Source organism: Bufo bufo, chromosome 4 (genome assembly GCF_905171765.1).
Source record: "Bufo bufo chromosome 4, aBufBuf1.1, whole genome shotgun sequence".
Taxonomy (NCBI): Eukaryota; Metazoa; Chordata; class Amphibia; order Anura; family Bufonidae; genus Bufo; species Bufo bufo.
The window spans coordinates 529,656,946-529,672,167 of record NC_053392.1 but is presented as its reverse complement, the minus strand read 5'-3'; the positions used below and the strand labels follow the sequence as shown (position 1 = coordinate 529,672,167).

At 44.9% G+C, this 15,222-nt stretch overlaps 1 protein-coding gene across 1 annotated transcript in view; it reads left to right on the top strand.

Moving 5' to 3' along the window:
* NAPB (NSF attachment protein beta) overlaps positions 1-15,222 on the top strand; it is a 53,208-nt gene that overhangs the window by 14,129 nt on the left and 23,857 nt on the right. The window contains exons 2-3 of the mRNA XM_040429765.1: positions 2,503-2,582; positions 7,078-7,194. Coding sequence (XP_040285699.1) covers positions 2,503-2,582; positions 7,078-7,194 — 197 coding nt within the window. The remainder of the gene's footprint in view (positions 1-2,502; positions 2,583-7,077; positions 7,195-15,222) is intronic.

The window sequence follows — 15,222 nt, the reverse complement described above, 5'->3', positions numbered from 1 at the left end:
GTTTTGCAGCCGCATCCGTGATCCGTGTTTCCTGTCCGTCAAAAAAATATGACCTGTCCTATTTTTTTGACGGACAACGGTTCACGGACCCATTCAAGTCAATGGGTCCGTGAAAGAACACGGATGCACACAAGATTGGCATCCGCGTCCGTGATCCGTGGCCGTAGGTTACTTTTTATACAGACGGATCCGATGATCCGTCTGCATAAAAGCTTTTTCAGAGATGAGTTTTCACTTTGTGAAAACTCAAATCCGACAGTATATTCTAACACAGAGGCGTTCCCATAGTGATGGGGACGCTTCTAGTTAGAATATACTGAGAACTGTGTACATGACTGCCCCCTGCTGCCTGGCAGGTGCTGCCAGGCAGCAGGGGGCAGGCCTTCCCCCCCCCCTGTAGTTAACACATTGGTGGCCAGTGCGGCCCCCCCTCCCTCCCCTGTAGTTAACTCATTGGTGGCCAGTGGGCCCCCCTCCCTCCCCTGTAGTTAACTCGTTGGTGGCCAGTGGGCCCTCCCTCCCCCTCCTAATTAAACCCCCCCCCCCCCTATCATTGGTGGCAGCGGAGAGTACCGATCGGAGTCCCAGTTTAATCGCTGGGGCTCCGATCGGCAACCAGGACGCTACTGCAGTCCCGGTTGCCATGGTTACTTAGCAACTTGTAGAAGCATTATACTTACCTGCGAGGCTGCGATGTCTGTGTCCGGCCGGGAGCTCCTCCTACTGGTAAGTGACAGATCATTAAGCAATGCGCCGCACAGACCTGTCACTTACCAGTAGGAGGAGCTCCCGGCCGGACACAGACATCGCAGCCTCGCAGGTAAGTATAATGCTTCTACAAATTGCTAAGTAACCATGGCAACCGGGACTGCAGTAGCGTCCTGGTTACCGATCGGAGCCCCAGCGATTAAACTGGGACTCCGATCGGTACTCTCCGCTGCCACCAATGATAGGGGGGAGATTTTAATGGGGAGGGAGGGGGGAGGGCCCACTGGCCACCAACGAGTTAACTACAGGGGAGGGAGGGGGGGCCCACTGGCCACCAACGAGTTAACTACAGGGGAGGGAGGGGGGGCCCACTGGCCACCAACGAGTTAACTACAGGGGGGGGAGGGGGGGCCGGCCGCACTGGCCACCAATGAGTTAAAAACAGGCAGCAGGGGGCAGTCATGTACACAGTTCTTTTAGTATATTCTAACCTGAAGCGTCCCCATCACCATGGGAACGCCTCTGTGTTAGAATATACTGTCGGATTTGAGTTTCACGATCTAACTCATAACTGACAGTATATTCTAACATAGAGGCGTTCCCATGGTGATGGGGACGCTTCAAGTTAAAATATACCATCGGATTGGAGAAAACTCAGATCCGATGGTATAAAAGGGACTCCTGACTTTACATTGAAAGTCAAAGGGGGACGGATCCGTTTGCAATTGCACCATATTGTGTCAACGTCAAACAGATCCGTCCCCATTGACTTGCATTGTAATTCAGGACGGATCCGTTTGGCTCCACACGGCCAGGCGGACACCAAAACGACTGTTTTTTCATGTCCGTGGATCCTCAAAAAATCAAGGAAGACCCACGGACGAAAAAACGGTCACGGACCAACGGAACCCTGTTTTGCGGACCGTGAAAAAATACGGTTGTGTGCATGAGGCCTAACCCTCACACTGATGTTAAAATTGAGACATTAGCCAGTATATCCTTATATTAAGGACACATACAAACAGGCAAAGTCTGTTTGTATCTAGATATAAGACAAGAGTCTTCACAGATGTCGCTGCAGTTCCAAGGGAATCTGTCGCCATAAAAATGCGGTGCAGCACGTTATAGAGCAGGAGGAGCTGAGCAGACTGATGTATAGTTTTATTGGAAAAGATTCAGTAAAATGTGTCCTATCAGTGACTGACAGCTAGCCCTCTATGACCACTTGCATGACTCCCAAGCATTGTCTAAATAGGGGAAGCCACTGCCCCAAGTATACAATGCAAAAGAGAGTTAGACCAACACCTCCAAACTAATATAAAGAGAAGATGCACGATGGCTTCAATGCAAAGGCGAAGAAGGACTACAAGTAGCAGTGTGCTTTATGCACAAAGACACATGAAAACATTGCAAAACATGAATAGATGTAAATTGCATTACTGCTATACTTACTATATGAAAAGGAGAAGCTGTTGGTGCACATTTTAATCAAATTTGTGTCTGGTTCATATACCAGTGACAGGGTGACTTCCAACAGGTGGGACCTACACTAACAGTCTAACAGGGAGCGGGGTAAGTATATTCCCTCTGAGGGGCCTGGCAGATGGGGAGGCTGTTTGTGATATTGGATAACCACTTTAATTCAATTTTTTTTTTTTTTTTTTTTTTTTTTTTTCCCCCCCGGCTATTTTTTGGGCCAAAAAGATATGGGTAATATGGATACAACGATACTAATGAAATACTAATGGTCGTTAACCATTAATAATACTTTTTTTTCTCTTCTGTCTTCCATAGTGGAAATACAAAGATTGAAGAAGCTTGTGAAATGTATGCCAGAGCTGCCAACATGTTCAAGATGGCCAAGAACTGGAGTGGTATGTGTCAGCCTCTGTGGGGAGCTTTTAAGGCTTTGGCCATCTACTTTGTAATCATAGAAGCTGCTTAAGACCTTCCATCAAACATTGCTGGGCCCGATTCAGAAAATCGGTGTGGGGTGATCTGGGGCCCATGCATAATTGCTTAATCGCATCCATTACTATTCTATACAGTGCAATTGAAAAGTCTTTAGACACTCACTTTTTTCACATTTTATTTTGCAGCTTTGTGCAAAAATTAAATTAAAGTTTACATTTTTCCCATTATTCTGCACTCTGAGCCCCATAATGAGAAAGTGGGAACAGTATGTATTGAAAAGAAAAACAAAAATCTTGCATTGACATAAGTATTCAGACCCTTTACTCAGGACTTAGTTAAAGCGCCTTTGGCAGTGAATACAGCCTCCAGTCTTCCTGTGTATGATGCCACATGGTCTGCACTCCTGGATTTGGGGATTTTCTGCCATTTTTCTCTGCAGATCCTCTCAAGCTCTGTCAGGTTAGATGGGCTGTCGGTGGACAGCCATTTTCAGGTCTCTCCAGAGATGTTCGATTGTGTTCAAGTCAGGGCTCTGGCTGTGCCACTCAAGGACATTCATGGAGTTGTCCCTAAGCCATTCCTGTGTTGTCTTGGCTAAGTGCTTAGGGTCACTGTCTTGTTGGAATGCACTTTGGATCAGGTTTAGAATATCTCTGTACTTTGCCCCATTCAGCTTTTTCTCAACTCTAATCACTTTCCCTGTCCGCTCAAAAACACCCCACAGCATGATGCTGTCACCAGTATGGATAGTATTGGGCAGTTGCCTGCTTTCCTTCAAACATGATACTTAGAATTGAGACCAAAAATTTCAATCTTGGTTTTATTCATCACACAAGAGAATCTTCTTTCTCGGTCTGAGATTCCTTTAGGCGCTTTCTTTTTTGTTGCAAACTTTCATGTGTCTTATTGGTGCTTCTTTCTGGCCACTCTGCCATAAAGCCCAAATTGGTAGAATGCTGCAGTGATGGTTGACCTTCTGGAAGTTTCCCCAATCTATAAATATAATCTTTGGAGTTCAGCCACAGTGACCATTAGGTTCTTGGTCAACTCTCTTTCCAAGATCTTTTTCCTCTGAATTGTGGGGTGGCCAGCTGTAGGAAGAGTCCTGTTTGTTCCAAACTTCTTCCATTGAAGAATTATGGAGGCCACTGTGCTCTTGGGAACTTCAAGTGCAGCAGAATTTTTTTTTTGTACCCTTCTCCAGATCTGTGCCTCCACACAGTCCTGTCTCTGAGCTCTACAAGCAGTTCTTTCCTCCTCATGGCTTGGCTTTTGCTCTGATATTCATTGTCAGCTGTGAGAAATTACATAGACAGGGGTGTGTCTTTCCAAATCATGTCCACCACAATCAAGTTGTAGAAACATCTCAAAGATGATCAAGAGAGATGGGAGGTCCCCAAAGCAAAATTTCAAGTGTCCTAGCAAAGGTCTGAATGCCCATTAAAAATGTAAGATTTTTCTTTTTAATAAATTTGCAAACGTTTCTAAAATTCTTCACTTTCTCATTATGGGGTATTGAGTTCAGGATGACGGATGGAATTTTTTTTTTTTTTTTTTTTTTTAGCGCAACATAACAGATTGTGAAAATCTGAAGATTTTCCAAATGCACTGTACTGTTGGGTTTTTGCGGATGTGTAGAGTGGGGAGAGGCTAGAAGTTAGTCAATAGTCATTCTCTAAAGGGGAATCAATCAAGTGCTTTACCGTTTGCTGAAGGCATCCACCAGCATACTCATCCATCTCTGCTTCAGTGGAGGATCCTGGCCCAAGTATTTCCGTAGAAACGTTTCCCCTCGCTCTTGTTCTGCAATCCAGTTCTCCAAGACAAAGGTGAAATGGGTCTGCCATGCATGATGTGAAAGCAGGAGTTTTCCAGCTTTAGGGACTGTTTCAACTTTTTTCAGCAATGTGGTGTATCTGTTCAAAAATCACATTCATCTGCTCTCTGCTACTCTGTCCTGGCTCCCTGGCTGTGTCCATTGATCATCTGATCTCCGGCCTGTAAACTTCCACACGGACAGGGTCACTGCACCACTACAGCCAATGACTCTCCACAGCGGTGACGTGTCCCTAAGTGGCATGTCACTTCTGGTTCACATGCTGCTTGGGGACAGGTCACCACTGAGGCTAGACATTGGCTCAAGCAGTGCACCTGACACCATCAGTCCAGAAGATCATTGAATGGAGCTGGGGAGCTGCAATAGAGAAGCAGGGAGCAGGTCAGTATTATTGTGTTCAATAGATATAACATATGGCTGGAAAAAGTTGAAAAAGCCGGCCATACACTTTGGATAGTCATCTGACCGCTCTTCCTTATATGCCGGATAAAATAGCCTGGTGTTGAATTCAGTATACACCTGTATATGAGGAATATGTGTCCATGCCACTAAAAACGACACCAGGGATCAGCAGCCTCCGGCATGCCCGCTGTTCTGAAATGACAACTCCCAGAATCCTCCTTTCACTTCTATGGGAGTTGCTGGGAGTTGTAGTTTCACATCGTCTGGAGTGCCGAAGGTTGCTGATCCCTGAACTGCACATATAATCCTGCTCATTCCCTGTCTATGAAGCACCGAGAATTCAGTGTACACCTGTATATGTGGAATAGGTGTTCATTTCATCTCTATCAAATACAGGAAACTGATTATTCCTATTTCTGTAGCTTTAAAATGAATAAAATGGTGTATTATTTTTCTTCATTCTTTTTAGTATGTCCCTAAAATTAGATTTGGTTATAAACATTAGAATTGAGGTAATTTTCATAGACTTGCATTGGCTTTGCTGTTGAGATAATGGGGCACGTTTTCTAATGGACTTGCGGCACTTTTAGACGTAAAGAGTGTCGCAAGTCTTCTTTTCTGTCCGGCCGTGCGACAAAATTTTGCCACACGGCCGGTTTTGCGCTTTGTACGCCAGTTGGGCGGGGGCTGGGACTCCAGCCCTGGCGAATTTACTTACATTTACATTTGGAAACGGGCGCAAATGTGAGCTAAAAACTACACCACCCAGGGGCTGGCGTATTTTTTACTCCAGGCGCACAGATTGTCACAGATGCGCCTAATTTATGACTAGGCACACGCTTCGTCATAAATTTGACGCTTCTAGCGGCAGCACAGAGGGGGAACTAAGACTGGCGGTCTTAGTAAATTTGCCCCAATGTACTGCTGACTGTGTCTTATTCCTTGTCTAACTTCTCCTCAGCTCCCAGTCACTGGGCTTTCCTTTTTAGCTAATGACTTATTTTCTTCAGCTGCTAATTTTTAATAAGGGCTCATTCAGACGACCGTAGTGTTTTGTGGTCCGCAAATTGTGGATCCGCAAAACACTGATATCGGCCCGTATGCGTTCCGCACATGGCCCGCACTATGCGTTCCCCACATGGCCCACACTATGAGAGAAATGCCTATTCTTGTCCACAATTGCGGACAAGAATAGGACATGCTCTGTCTTTTTTGCGGGACCGCATCATTTGCGACCCCATTGAAATGAATGGGTCCGCAGCCGTTGCGCAAAATAGCTCCTCCCCTTTGTCTCAATCTGAGCCACCAATCAGGTGTCAGAGAGAGCACCTGTGTCCTCCGGTCTCCCCTACTGGCTTCTGAACAGTGCCACAGCCAGAAATTGGGAGCTGTCGGCTCCTGAGGGCCCCTGAGAAGGCTCCTCCATCTTTATCTATAAGACCAGTGCCAGTGCCATGTACATAACAGGGGCCGCCCTGGACAGTGTCTGAGACCACCATCTCTCGCTTTTCTTAAGCACTGGCTAGGAAATGATCAACATGTCAGTATGGGAACATTTACTGTCCTAAAGGACTACCACAACCCAACGCTCTGCCCTGCTTCCAAGTAAAGAACCATAATGATCAACAGTATTCTGCACATATGAACAAATACATCAATATTCATTCATTTAAAGGGGTAGGCCCATTCCAGACATTGGGGGCATATGCCTCCCCCCCAATGTCTGATAGGTGCGGGTCCCACCTCTGGGACCCACACCTATACTTAGAAGAGAGCCAGCAAACACCCGGCAGGCGCACCACACAAGTGAACAGAGCTTAGCCCCACCCAGGCCAGTTGATTCAAGTCGTGATGTCACTGGGCCAGCGGTAAACAGTGAGAAGGCCGCGGCGCTGCCGGAGTGCCGCTGCCTTCTCAAACAGCTGATCGGCCGGGGTCCCGGGTGTCGGACCCCCGCCGATCAGATGCTGATCTATCCAGAGGAGCCCGATAAGGTAGTATAAGAATTGCAGATACTTTTTTTTTTTTTTCTGATGAAAGGTCCTCTTTAACGTCCTGACTGTCAGCATACTACGTCCAGGTTTCAGAATATTCAGAATGAAAATGTGACTATTTTGGGTAGTCTGCCTTCCTTTGCTAATGTGCTGATGAGAGATGTGGGAGAGATATACGATATATTTTGTCGCTGTTGTGATCTCTGTTACTCTGTTTTATAGCTGCGGGAAATGCATTCTGCCAGGCGGCCAAACTACACATGCAGCTTCAGAGTAAACATGATTCCGCCACAAGTTTCGTCGATGCCGGGAATGCCTATAAGAAAGCTGATCCTCACGGTAACTAACATGAATTATCCACCTACTACAACAATTCTGTGTTATCCAAGATACAAGACACGACATGAAGACGCCATTGTTAAAAGTTAGCACTAAATGCACAATTGGGCTCTCCGGACCCCAGCCTTCAAGTGCTCTGGTTTTTATTTTCTGCCACCAGGCTCTGATAATGGGGATCATGGTGGGGCAGTGCCTGTTTATTTGGGTATTGCCCACAGACATAAAATAAGGGCTTTTTCAGATGAGCATGTCCAGTGCAGAAACTATGTTTCACGTGGGATCTTCTGTTATGGACACTGCTCGTTTCACAGGCTCACACAGCATTATAGTGATTTATAATGCTGTGTGTCTCTGCATGATCTTGCTTTTATAGAATTATACTGACCTAATGCTGTCAGACGTAAGGTCGTGTAGAGACACACAGCATTATAAATTGTTATAATGCTGTTTCATCCTGTGAAACAAGGTGTGACCATAACGGGAAATCGTGTTCCCACACGGAGCATGTTTTCCGCACTGGACACGCTCTTCTGAAATAGGCCTTAGACTGACATTCATGAAGCTAGGATATACAGATCAAGAAACTAAAGTCGTCTGGCGTGTGTTGTCAAATCTTAGAAATGTATTTCTATTGGGGTTATTTATCAAACAGGTGTAAAGTAGAACTGGCTTAGTTGCCCATAGCAACCAATCAGATTCAACCTTTCATGTTTGACAGCTCTTTTGGAAAATGAAAGGTGGAATCCAGTTGCTATGAGCAACTAAGCCAGTTCTACAGGGTGGGCCATTTATATGGATACACCTTAATAAAATGGGAATGGTTGATGATATTAACTTCTTGTTTGTGGCACATTAGTATATGTGAGGGGGGAAACTTTTCAAGATGGGTGGTGACCATGGCGGTCATTTTGAATGCAACTTTAGTTTTTTCAATAGGAAGAGGGTCATGTGACACATCAAACTTATTGGGAATTTCACAAGAAAAACAATGGTGTGCTTGGTTTTAACGTAACTTTATTCTTTCATGAGTTGTTTACAAGTTTCTGACCACTTATAAAATGTGTTCAATGTGCTGCCCATTGTGTTGGATTGTCAATGCAACCCTCTTCTCCCACTCTTCACACACTGATAGCAACACCGCAGGAGAAATGCTAGCACAGGCTTCCAGTATCCGTAGTTTCAGGTGCTGCACCATTGATGGTATGGTGTGGTATATGGGGTACAAACATAGTGGGGCCATTCTTCATCAATGGAAACCTCAAGGCCACTGGATATGCGAAATTGCTACATGATGATGTGTTTCCCTCTTTATGCACTGAAGCTGGCACGTTCCCTGAGTTTTTCCAGCAAGATGGTGCACCACCACATTATGGGTGTCAGGTCCGAGCATTCCTAGATGAACAGTTTCCTGGAAAGTGGATTGGTCGTCGTGGGCCAGTTGAATGGCACCCAAGGTCTCCGATCTGACCTTCTTAGACTTTTATCTTTGGGGTCATCTGAAGGCAATTGTCTATGCTGTGAAGATACGAGATGTGCAGCACCTGAAACTATGGATACTGGAAGCCTGTGCTAGCATTTCTCCTGCGGTGTTGCTATCAGTGTGTGAAGAGTGGGAGAAGAGGGTTGCATTGACAATCCAACACAATGGGCAGCACATTGAACACATTTTATAAGTGGTCAGAAACTTGTAAATAACTCATGAAAGAATAAAGTTACGTTAAAACCAAGCACACCATTGTTTTTCTTGTGAAATTCCCAATAAGTTTGATGTGTCACATGACCCTCTTCCTATTGAAAAAACAAAAGTTGGATTCAAAATGGCCGACTTCAAAATGGCCACCATGGTCACCACGCATCTTGAAAAGTTTCCCCTCTCACATATACTAATGTGCCACAAACAGGAAGTTAATATAACCAACCATTCCCATTTTATTAAGGTGTATCCATATAAATGGCCCACCCTGTACTTTACACCAGTTTGATAAATGACCCCATATGTTAGGAAATGTGAGATCTTCTAACTTTTTAAATTTGGTTGGTTATAGAAATTAACAATTTGAGTTCAAATGTGAGGCATAACTGTGTGACCACTGCAAAATCTTTAAGGGTAAATGCACACGATCTGGATTTATGTGCGGACAATCCGCACTGAAATCTGCAGGTTTTCACAGGGAAATCCGTGCGGTGAATCCGCATCAATTGCTGCGGATTTGGTGCAGATTTTCCGCATGTGGATTTTACTGTCCCCATTGAAGTGAATAGAGAAAATCCAGACAGGAAAAATAAAAAAAATTAACATGCTGCAGATTTTAAAATCTGCACCGTGGGTCAAAATCTGCGCTAAAAATCTGCATCGTGTGCATGAGAATTTCAAATTCTCATAGAATACAATGTACATGACCTACGGTGTGGATTTTCTTTGCGCAAATCCGCAACTTACAGGCCCGCAACTTACTGTGCGCCATTTGTAATTTATGTACGTTCCTGGTTCAGATTTATTTCTCTTCTCCCACAGAATCTTTAATTGTATGGTGCATTACATCATATCTGACCTCTATGTGCAATCCCAGCAGTCATTGGTCATGATCACTTACTGAAATTACCAGTTGGGCTGTTAGTAGAACAATCTGCTGAAAAAACCCTCTAAAACCATCCCCGTATATCACCAAGGAACTTATTAAAGGGTTCATGTTTGGTGTTCTTTTCTTTTAGACCCTCCATCGCACTCCCTTGGGCCTGCCGGTCCTGTTTTTTCCTGCGTCGACATCCGGTTTTATTTGAGCCATGTGACTTCCGAAGTCAATGATGGGCTGCAGCTGTGACATGTCCCACATGCTTCATTTGACCCAGTGACGTAACACATGGGTGACATGTCACCCTCATAGCACTTTGAACCTTCTACTTACATGGTCTCTGCTCTGCTTTTCCAGCATGCGGAGTACAGATCCATAGAAGCTATATAGGATCCATAATTCACACACTTCAGAGCCGATTCAAGCCAAAGGCGCATAGTGCTATGGGCAACTAGCAACACTTCTGCGCCTTCCGTGCTTTCAGTAAAGGTTTAGGTCCCCTTTAATACCTGTTTCCTTAGTGTAGAAAAAAAGGAGTCATGGCAGATCTTCCTTTCAAGTAAATGCTCTATTGACTCCCCCATAACTGACAATCCTGGGTATTTGGGGATGACCGAAGAGAATATGGGGTAGTGATGATCAGTGCGGCCAACCAAACTCTGGAAGTAATTTTATATCAGCATTAAAGGGGTTTTCCCATCTCAGACAATGGGGTCATATCGCTAGGATATACCCCCACTGTCTGATAGGTGCAGTTCGCAACTCTGGGACCCGCACCTACACCGAGAACGGATCCCTGAAAGTTGTGGAGGGTGCATTCGCAGCCGCCCTCCATTCATTTCTATGGGGCCGCCGAAAATGGCTGAATGCTGGCTCGGCTATTTACATCGGCCCCATAGAAATGAATGGGAGCAGTGGCCCATCCCATTCACACACACTCCGCCCCCCCCCCCCCCCCTCTGTTCTCTGTGTAGGTGCGGTTCCCAGAGGTGGGACCCGCACCTATAAGACAATGGGGGGCATTTAATAGCCCTTTAACATCCTTGTATCTTTAATAAGCCCTTTAATATCCTTGTATCTTAATGGGGTATATACATCTTATACAAAGATGGCATATTGCTAGGATATTGCACTAGTCCTGAGTATAAAGGGGATGCAGTGCCAGTTTTATGCCATGTCTTCTTCACTTTTACTCTACACAGCGGTGCTCCTGACCACTCGTGAGCCAGGAGCTGTAGCCCCCCCCCCTCCCGGTCACTTGAATGAAGTTTTGTTGCAGTGGTAGTTGAACTGCCTCTGTGTGGAGAAAAACCGTAAAGAAGACATGGCACTAAACCTGGACTGCGTCCCCTTTGTTCTCAGGACCAATGGGGGTCCCAGAGGTCTGAGCCCCATAGATCATAAAGTGATGGCATACAATGCGTTCGGAAAGTCTTTAGACCCTTTTGCTTTTGTTTTGTTGCTGCCTTGTGCTAAAAAAAAAAGAAATTCTAGCTTTTTCCCATCATTCTGCACGCAATACCCCTATAATGGCAAAGTGACAGAATGTTAAAAACCTTCGCCATTTTTTTGAAAAAGACTAAAGTCTTGCATTGACATAAGTATTCAGGCCCTTTACTGAGTATTTAGTTGAAGTTGGCAGCAATTACAGTCTCCAGTCTTCTTGGGTATGATGCCACAAGGTTTGCACACCTGGATTTGGGGATTTTCTACCATTCTTCTCTGCAGAGCCTCTCAATCTCTATCACATTGGATGGGGGCCATAGGTGGACAACAATTTTCCGATCTCTGCAGAGATGTTTGACTTGATTCAAATAAAGGCTCTGGCTGGCCCACTCAAGGATATTCAGAGAGTTGTCCCTAAGTCACTTCTGTATTGTCTTGACTGTGACCCTAGGGTCATTGTCTTGTTGGGAAGTGAACCTTCAGCCCAGTCTAAGGTCCATAGCACTCTGAATCAGGTTTTCATTAAATACCGTATTTTTGGCCCTATAAGACGCACCGGCCCATAAGATGCACCTAGGTTTTTGAGGAGGAAAATAGGGGGGAAAAAATTTGAACCAAAAGGTGTGCTTTTGGTGGGTTTTGAACTAATGGTGGTCTGTGGATGACACTGTTATGGGGTGGGGATCTGTGGATGACACATATATAGCATCTTATGCTATATATGTGTCATCCACAGATCCACACATATATGTAAAGTGTAGTCATGGGAGCTTTGTTAAAGTATCGCAATCCTCTGCAGTAGCGCAGTCATCTGTAGTACTCACTATCAAACTACCGTAGCAGGCCGGCAGCTTAACGTCACTCGCTCCGTCACGCGCCTGCATCGCCCACTTTATTAATGAAGCAGGCGCGTGACGGAGTGAGTGACGTTACGATGCCGGCCGGCCGGCCTGCCTGCTACGGTAGTTTGATAGTGAGTACTGAGGATTGCGATACTTTAACAAAGCTCCCATGACTACAATTTACATATAAAGACTGCTGTGCCGCGATTCCAACACCAGTTTGCCGGCCTCCAGCCAATCCTCCCTCCCCGCTGATACATCGCAGGCCGCGCTGTGCAGCATAGCCGCCGGCGATGTATCAGCGTCACCAGAGTAATAATGGCAGCATTTGCTTTATAAAATGCACTGCTATTCCCCCCCCCCCCCCCCCCCCCACACACACACTTTTTTTGGGGGGGGGGCGAAAAATACGGTATATAACTGTACTTTGCCCTATTCAGCTTTCCCTCAACCCTGACCAGTCTCCCTCTCCCAGACGCTGCAGACATCCCAACTGCATGATGATGCCACCAGCATGCTTAACCGTAGGCATGTATTGGGCAGGTGATGAGCAGTTCCTGGTTTCCTCCAGACATGATGATTAGGAATTCAGGCCAAAAAGTTCAATCTTGGTTTCATCATACCACATAGTCTTATTTCTGGTTTCCCTGCCATAAAGCCCAGATTGGTGGAGTGCAGCCTTGATGGTTGACCTCCTGGAAGTTTCACCAATCTGCACACAGGATCTTTGGAGCTCAGACAGAGTGACCATTGAGTTCTTGGTAACTTCTTTTACCAAGGGCCTTTTCTCCCCGATTTACTTAATTTAGTTGGGTGGCCAGCTTTAGGGTGTCCTGGTTATTCCAAACTTCTTCAATTGAAAAAATATGGAGGCCACTGTGCTCTTGAGTTTAACAAATTTCTGCTCCACTAAAATTCCCCTGTCCAGATCTGTGCCTCTGTCTCTGAGCTCTGTAGGCCTTTCTTTCCTACTCATGGCTTAGTTTGTGCTCTGATATGCATAGTCAGATGTGAGATCTTATATAGACAGGGCTGTGTCTTTCCAAACTATGTCAAATCAACTGAATTTATCACAGGTGGGCTCCAATTAAGGTGTTGAAACATCTCAGATGATCAACAGAAATGGAAGGCTCCCAGAGCTAAATTAACACCTTCCCGACCAGCTCCGTACATGTACGATGCTGGCCGGGACTTTAAACATGGTGCCCGCTCGTCTAATGGCGATCGTGGACTTTTAATCCTTTAAATGCGGTGGTCAAACGTGGCCACAGCATCTGAATGTGCTAAAACACGGAAGCACACTCTTCTGGGTGTGCTCTGGCTTCACCCGGCAAGGATTGGGGGAGCTAGATGCATTGTGCGGTAGAAATACATTGTAACTCTCATACACTCAGTACTAATGCATTGGAGTGTATAGTAACATAGTACATAAGGCCGAAAAAATACATTTGTCCATCCAGTTCGGCCTGTTATCCTGCAAGTTGATCCAGAGGAAGGCAAAAAACCCTGTGAGGTAGAAGCCAATTTTCCTCACTTTAGGGGAATAAAAAATTCCTTCCCGACTCCAATCAGGCAATCAGAATAACTCCCTGGATCAATGACCCCTCTCTAGTAGCTATAGCCTGTAATATTATTAAGCTCCAGAAATACGTCCAGGCCCCTCTTGAATTCCTTTATTGTACTCACCATCACCACCTCCTCAGGCAGAGAGTTCCATAGTCTCACTGCTCTTACCGTAAAGAATCCTCTTCTATGTTTGTGTACAAACCTTCTTTCCTCCAGACGCAGAGGATGTCCCCTCGTCACAGTCACAGTCCTGGGGATAAATAGATGATGGGAGAGATCTCTGTACTGACCCCTGATATATTTATACATAGTAATTAGATCTCCCCTTAGTCGTCTTTTTTCTAACGTGAATAACCCTAATTTTGATAATCTTTCAGGGTACTGTAGTTGCCCCATTCCAGTTATTACTTTAGTTGCCCTCCTCTGGACCCTCTCCAGCTCTGCTATGTCTGCCTTGTTCACTGGAGCCCAGAACTGTACACAGTACTCCATGTGTGGTCTGACTAATGATTTGTAAAGTAGTAGGAATATGTTCTCATCACGGGCATCTATGCCCCTTTTGATGCAACCCATTATCTTGTTGGCCTTGGCAGCAGCTGCCTGACACTGGTTTTTGCTGCTTAGTTTGCGGTTTATTAAAATTCCTAGATCCTTTTCCATGTCAGTGTTACCGAGTGTTTTACCATTTAGTATGTACGGGTGACTTGCATTATTTCTTCCCATGTGCATAACCTTACATTTACCTCCAATCTATCCAGATCTCTCTGTAGTAGTATACTGTCCTCTTCAGTGTTAATTACTTTACACAGTTTAGTGTCATCTGCGAAAATTTATATTTTACTATGCAAGCCTTCTTCAAGATCATTAATAAATATATTGAAGAGAATAGGGCCCAATACTGACCCCTGAGGTACTCCACTAGTGACAGTGACCCAATCTGAGTATGTACCGTTAATAACCACCCTCTGTTTTCTATCATTGAGCCAGTTACTTACCCACATACAGATGTTTTCTCCCAGTCCGAGCATTCTCATTTTATATACTAACCTTTCATGCGGTACAGTGTCAAATGCTTTGGAGAAGTCCAGATATACGACATCCATTGATTCGCCGCTGTCAAGTCTAGAACTTACCTCCTCATAGAAACTGATTAAATTAGTTTGACATGACCGATCCCTCACGAAGCCATGCTGATATGGCATTATTTGCTTATTTCCGTTAAGATTCTCTAACATAGCATCTCTCAGAAAACCTTCAAACAGTTTACCCACAACAGATGTTAAACTTACCGGCCTATAGTTTCCAGGCTCTGTTTTTGGACCCTTTTTGAATATTGGCACCACATTTGCCATGCGCAAATCCTGTGGGACATTCCCTGTCAGTATAGAGTCCGCAAATATCAGAAATAAGGGTCTGGCTTCTCTGTATGAGAGAAGCAATCTGATGATTGCTTGCTATAGTTCCCTATGAGCAGTTGAGAACTATAAAATAGTGTAAAATAAAAAAAAGTTTATAAAAATTCAATTTACCCCCTTTCCCCAAAATATAAATAAAAAATAGACATCATAGGTATTGCCTATAGGGAACGCTGTAAAAACAAA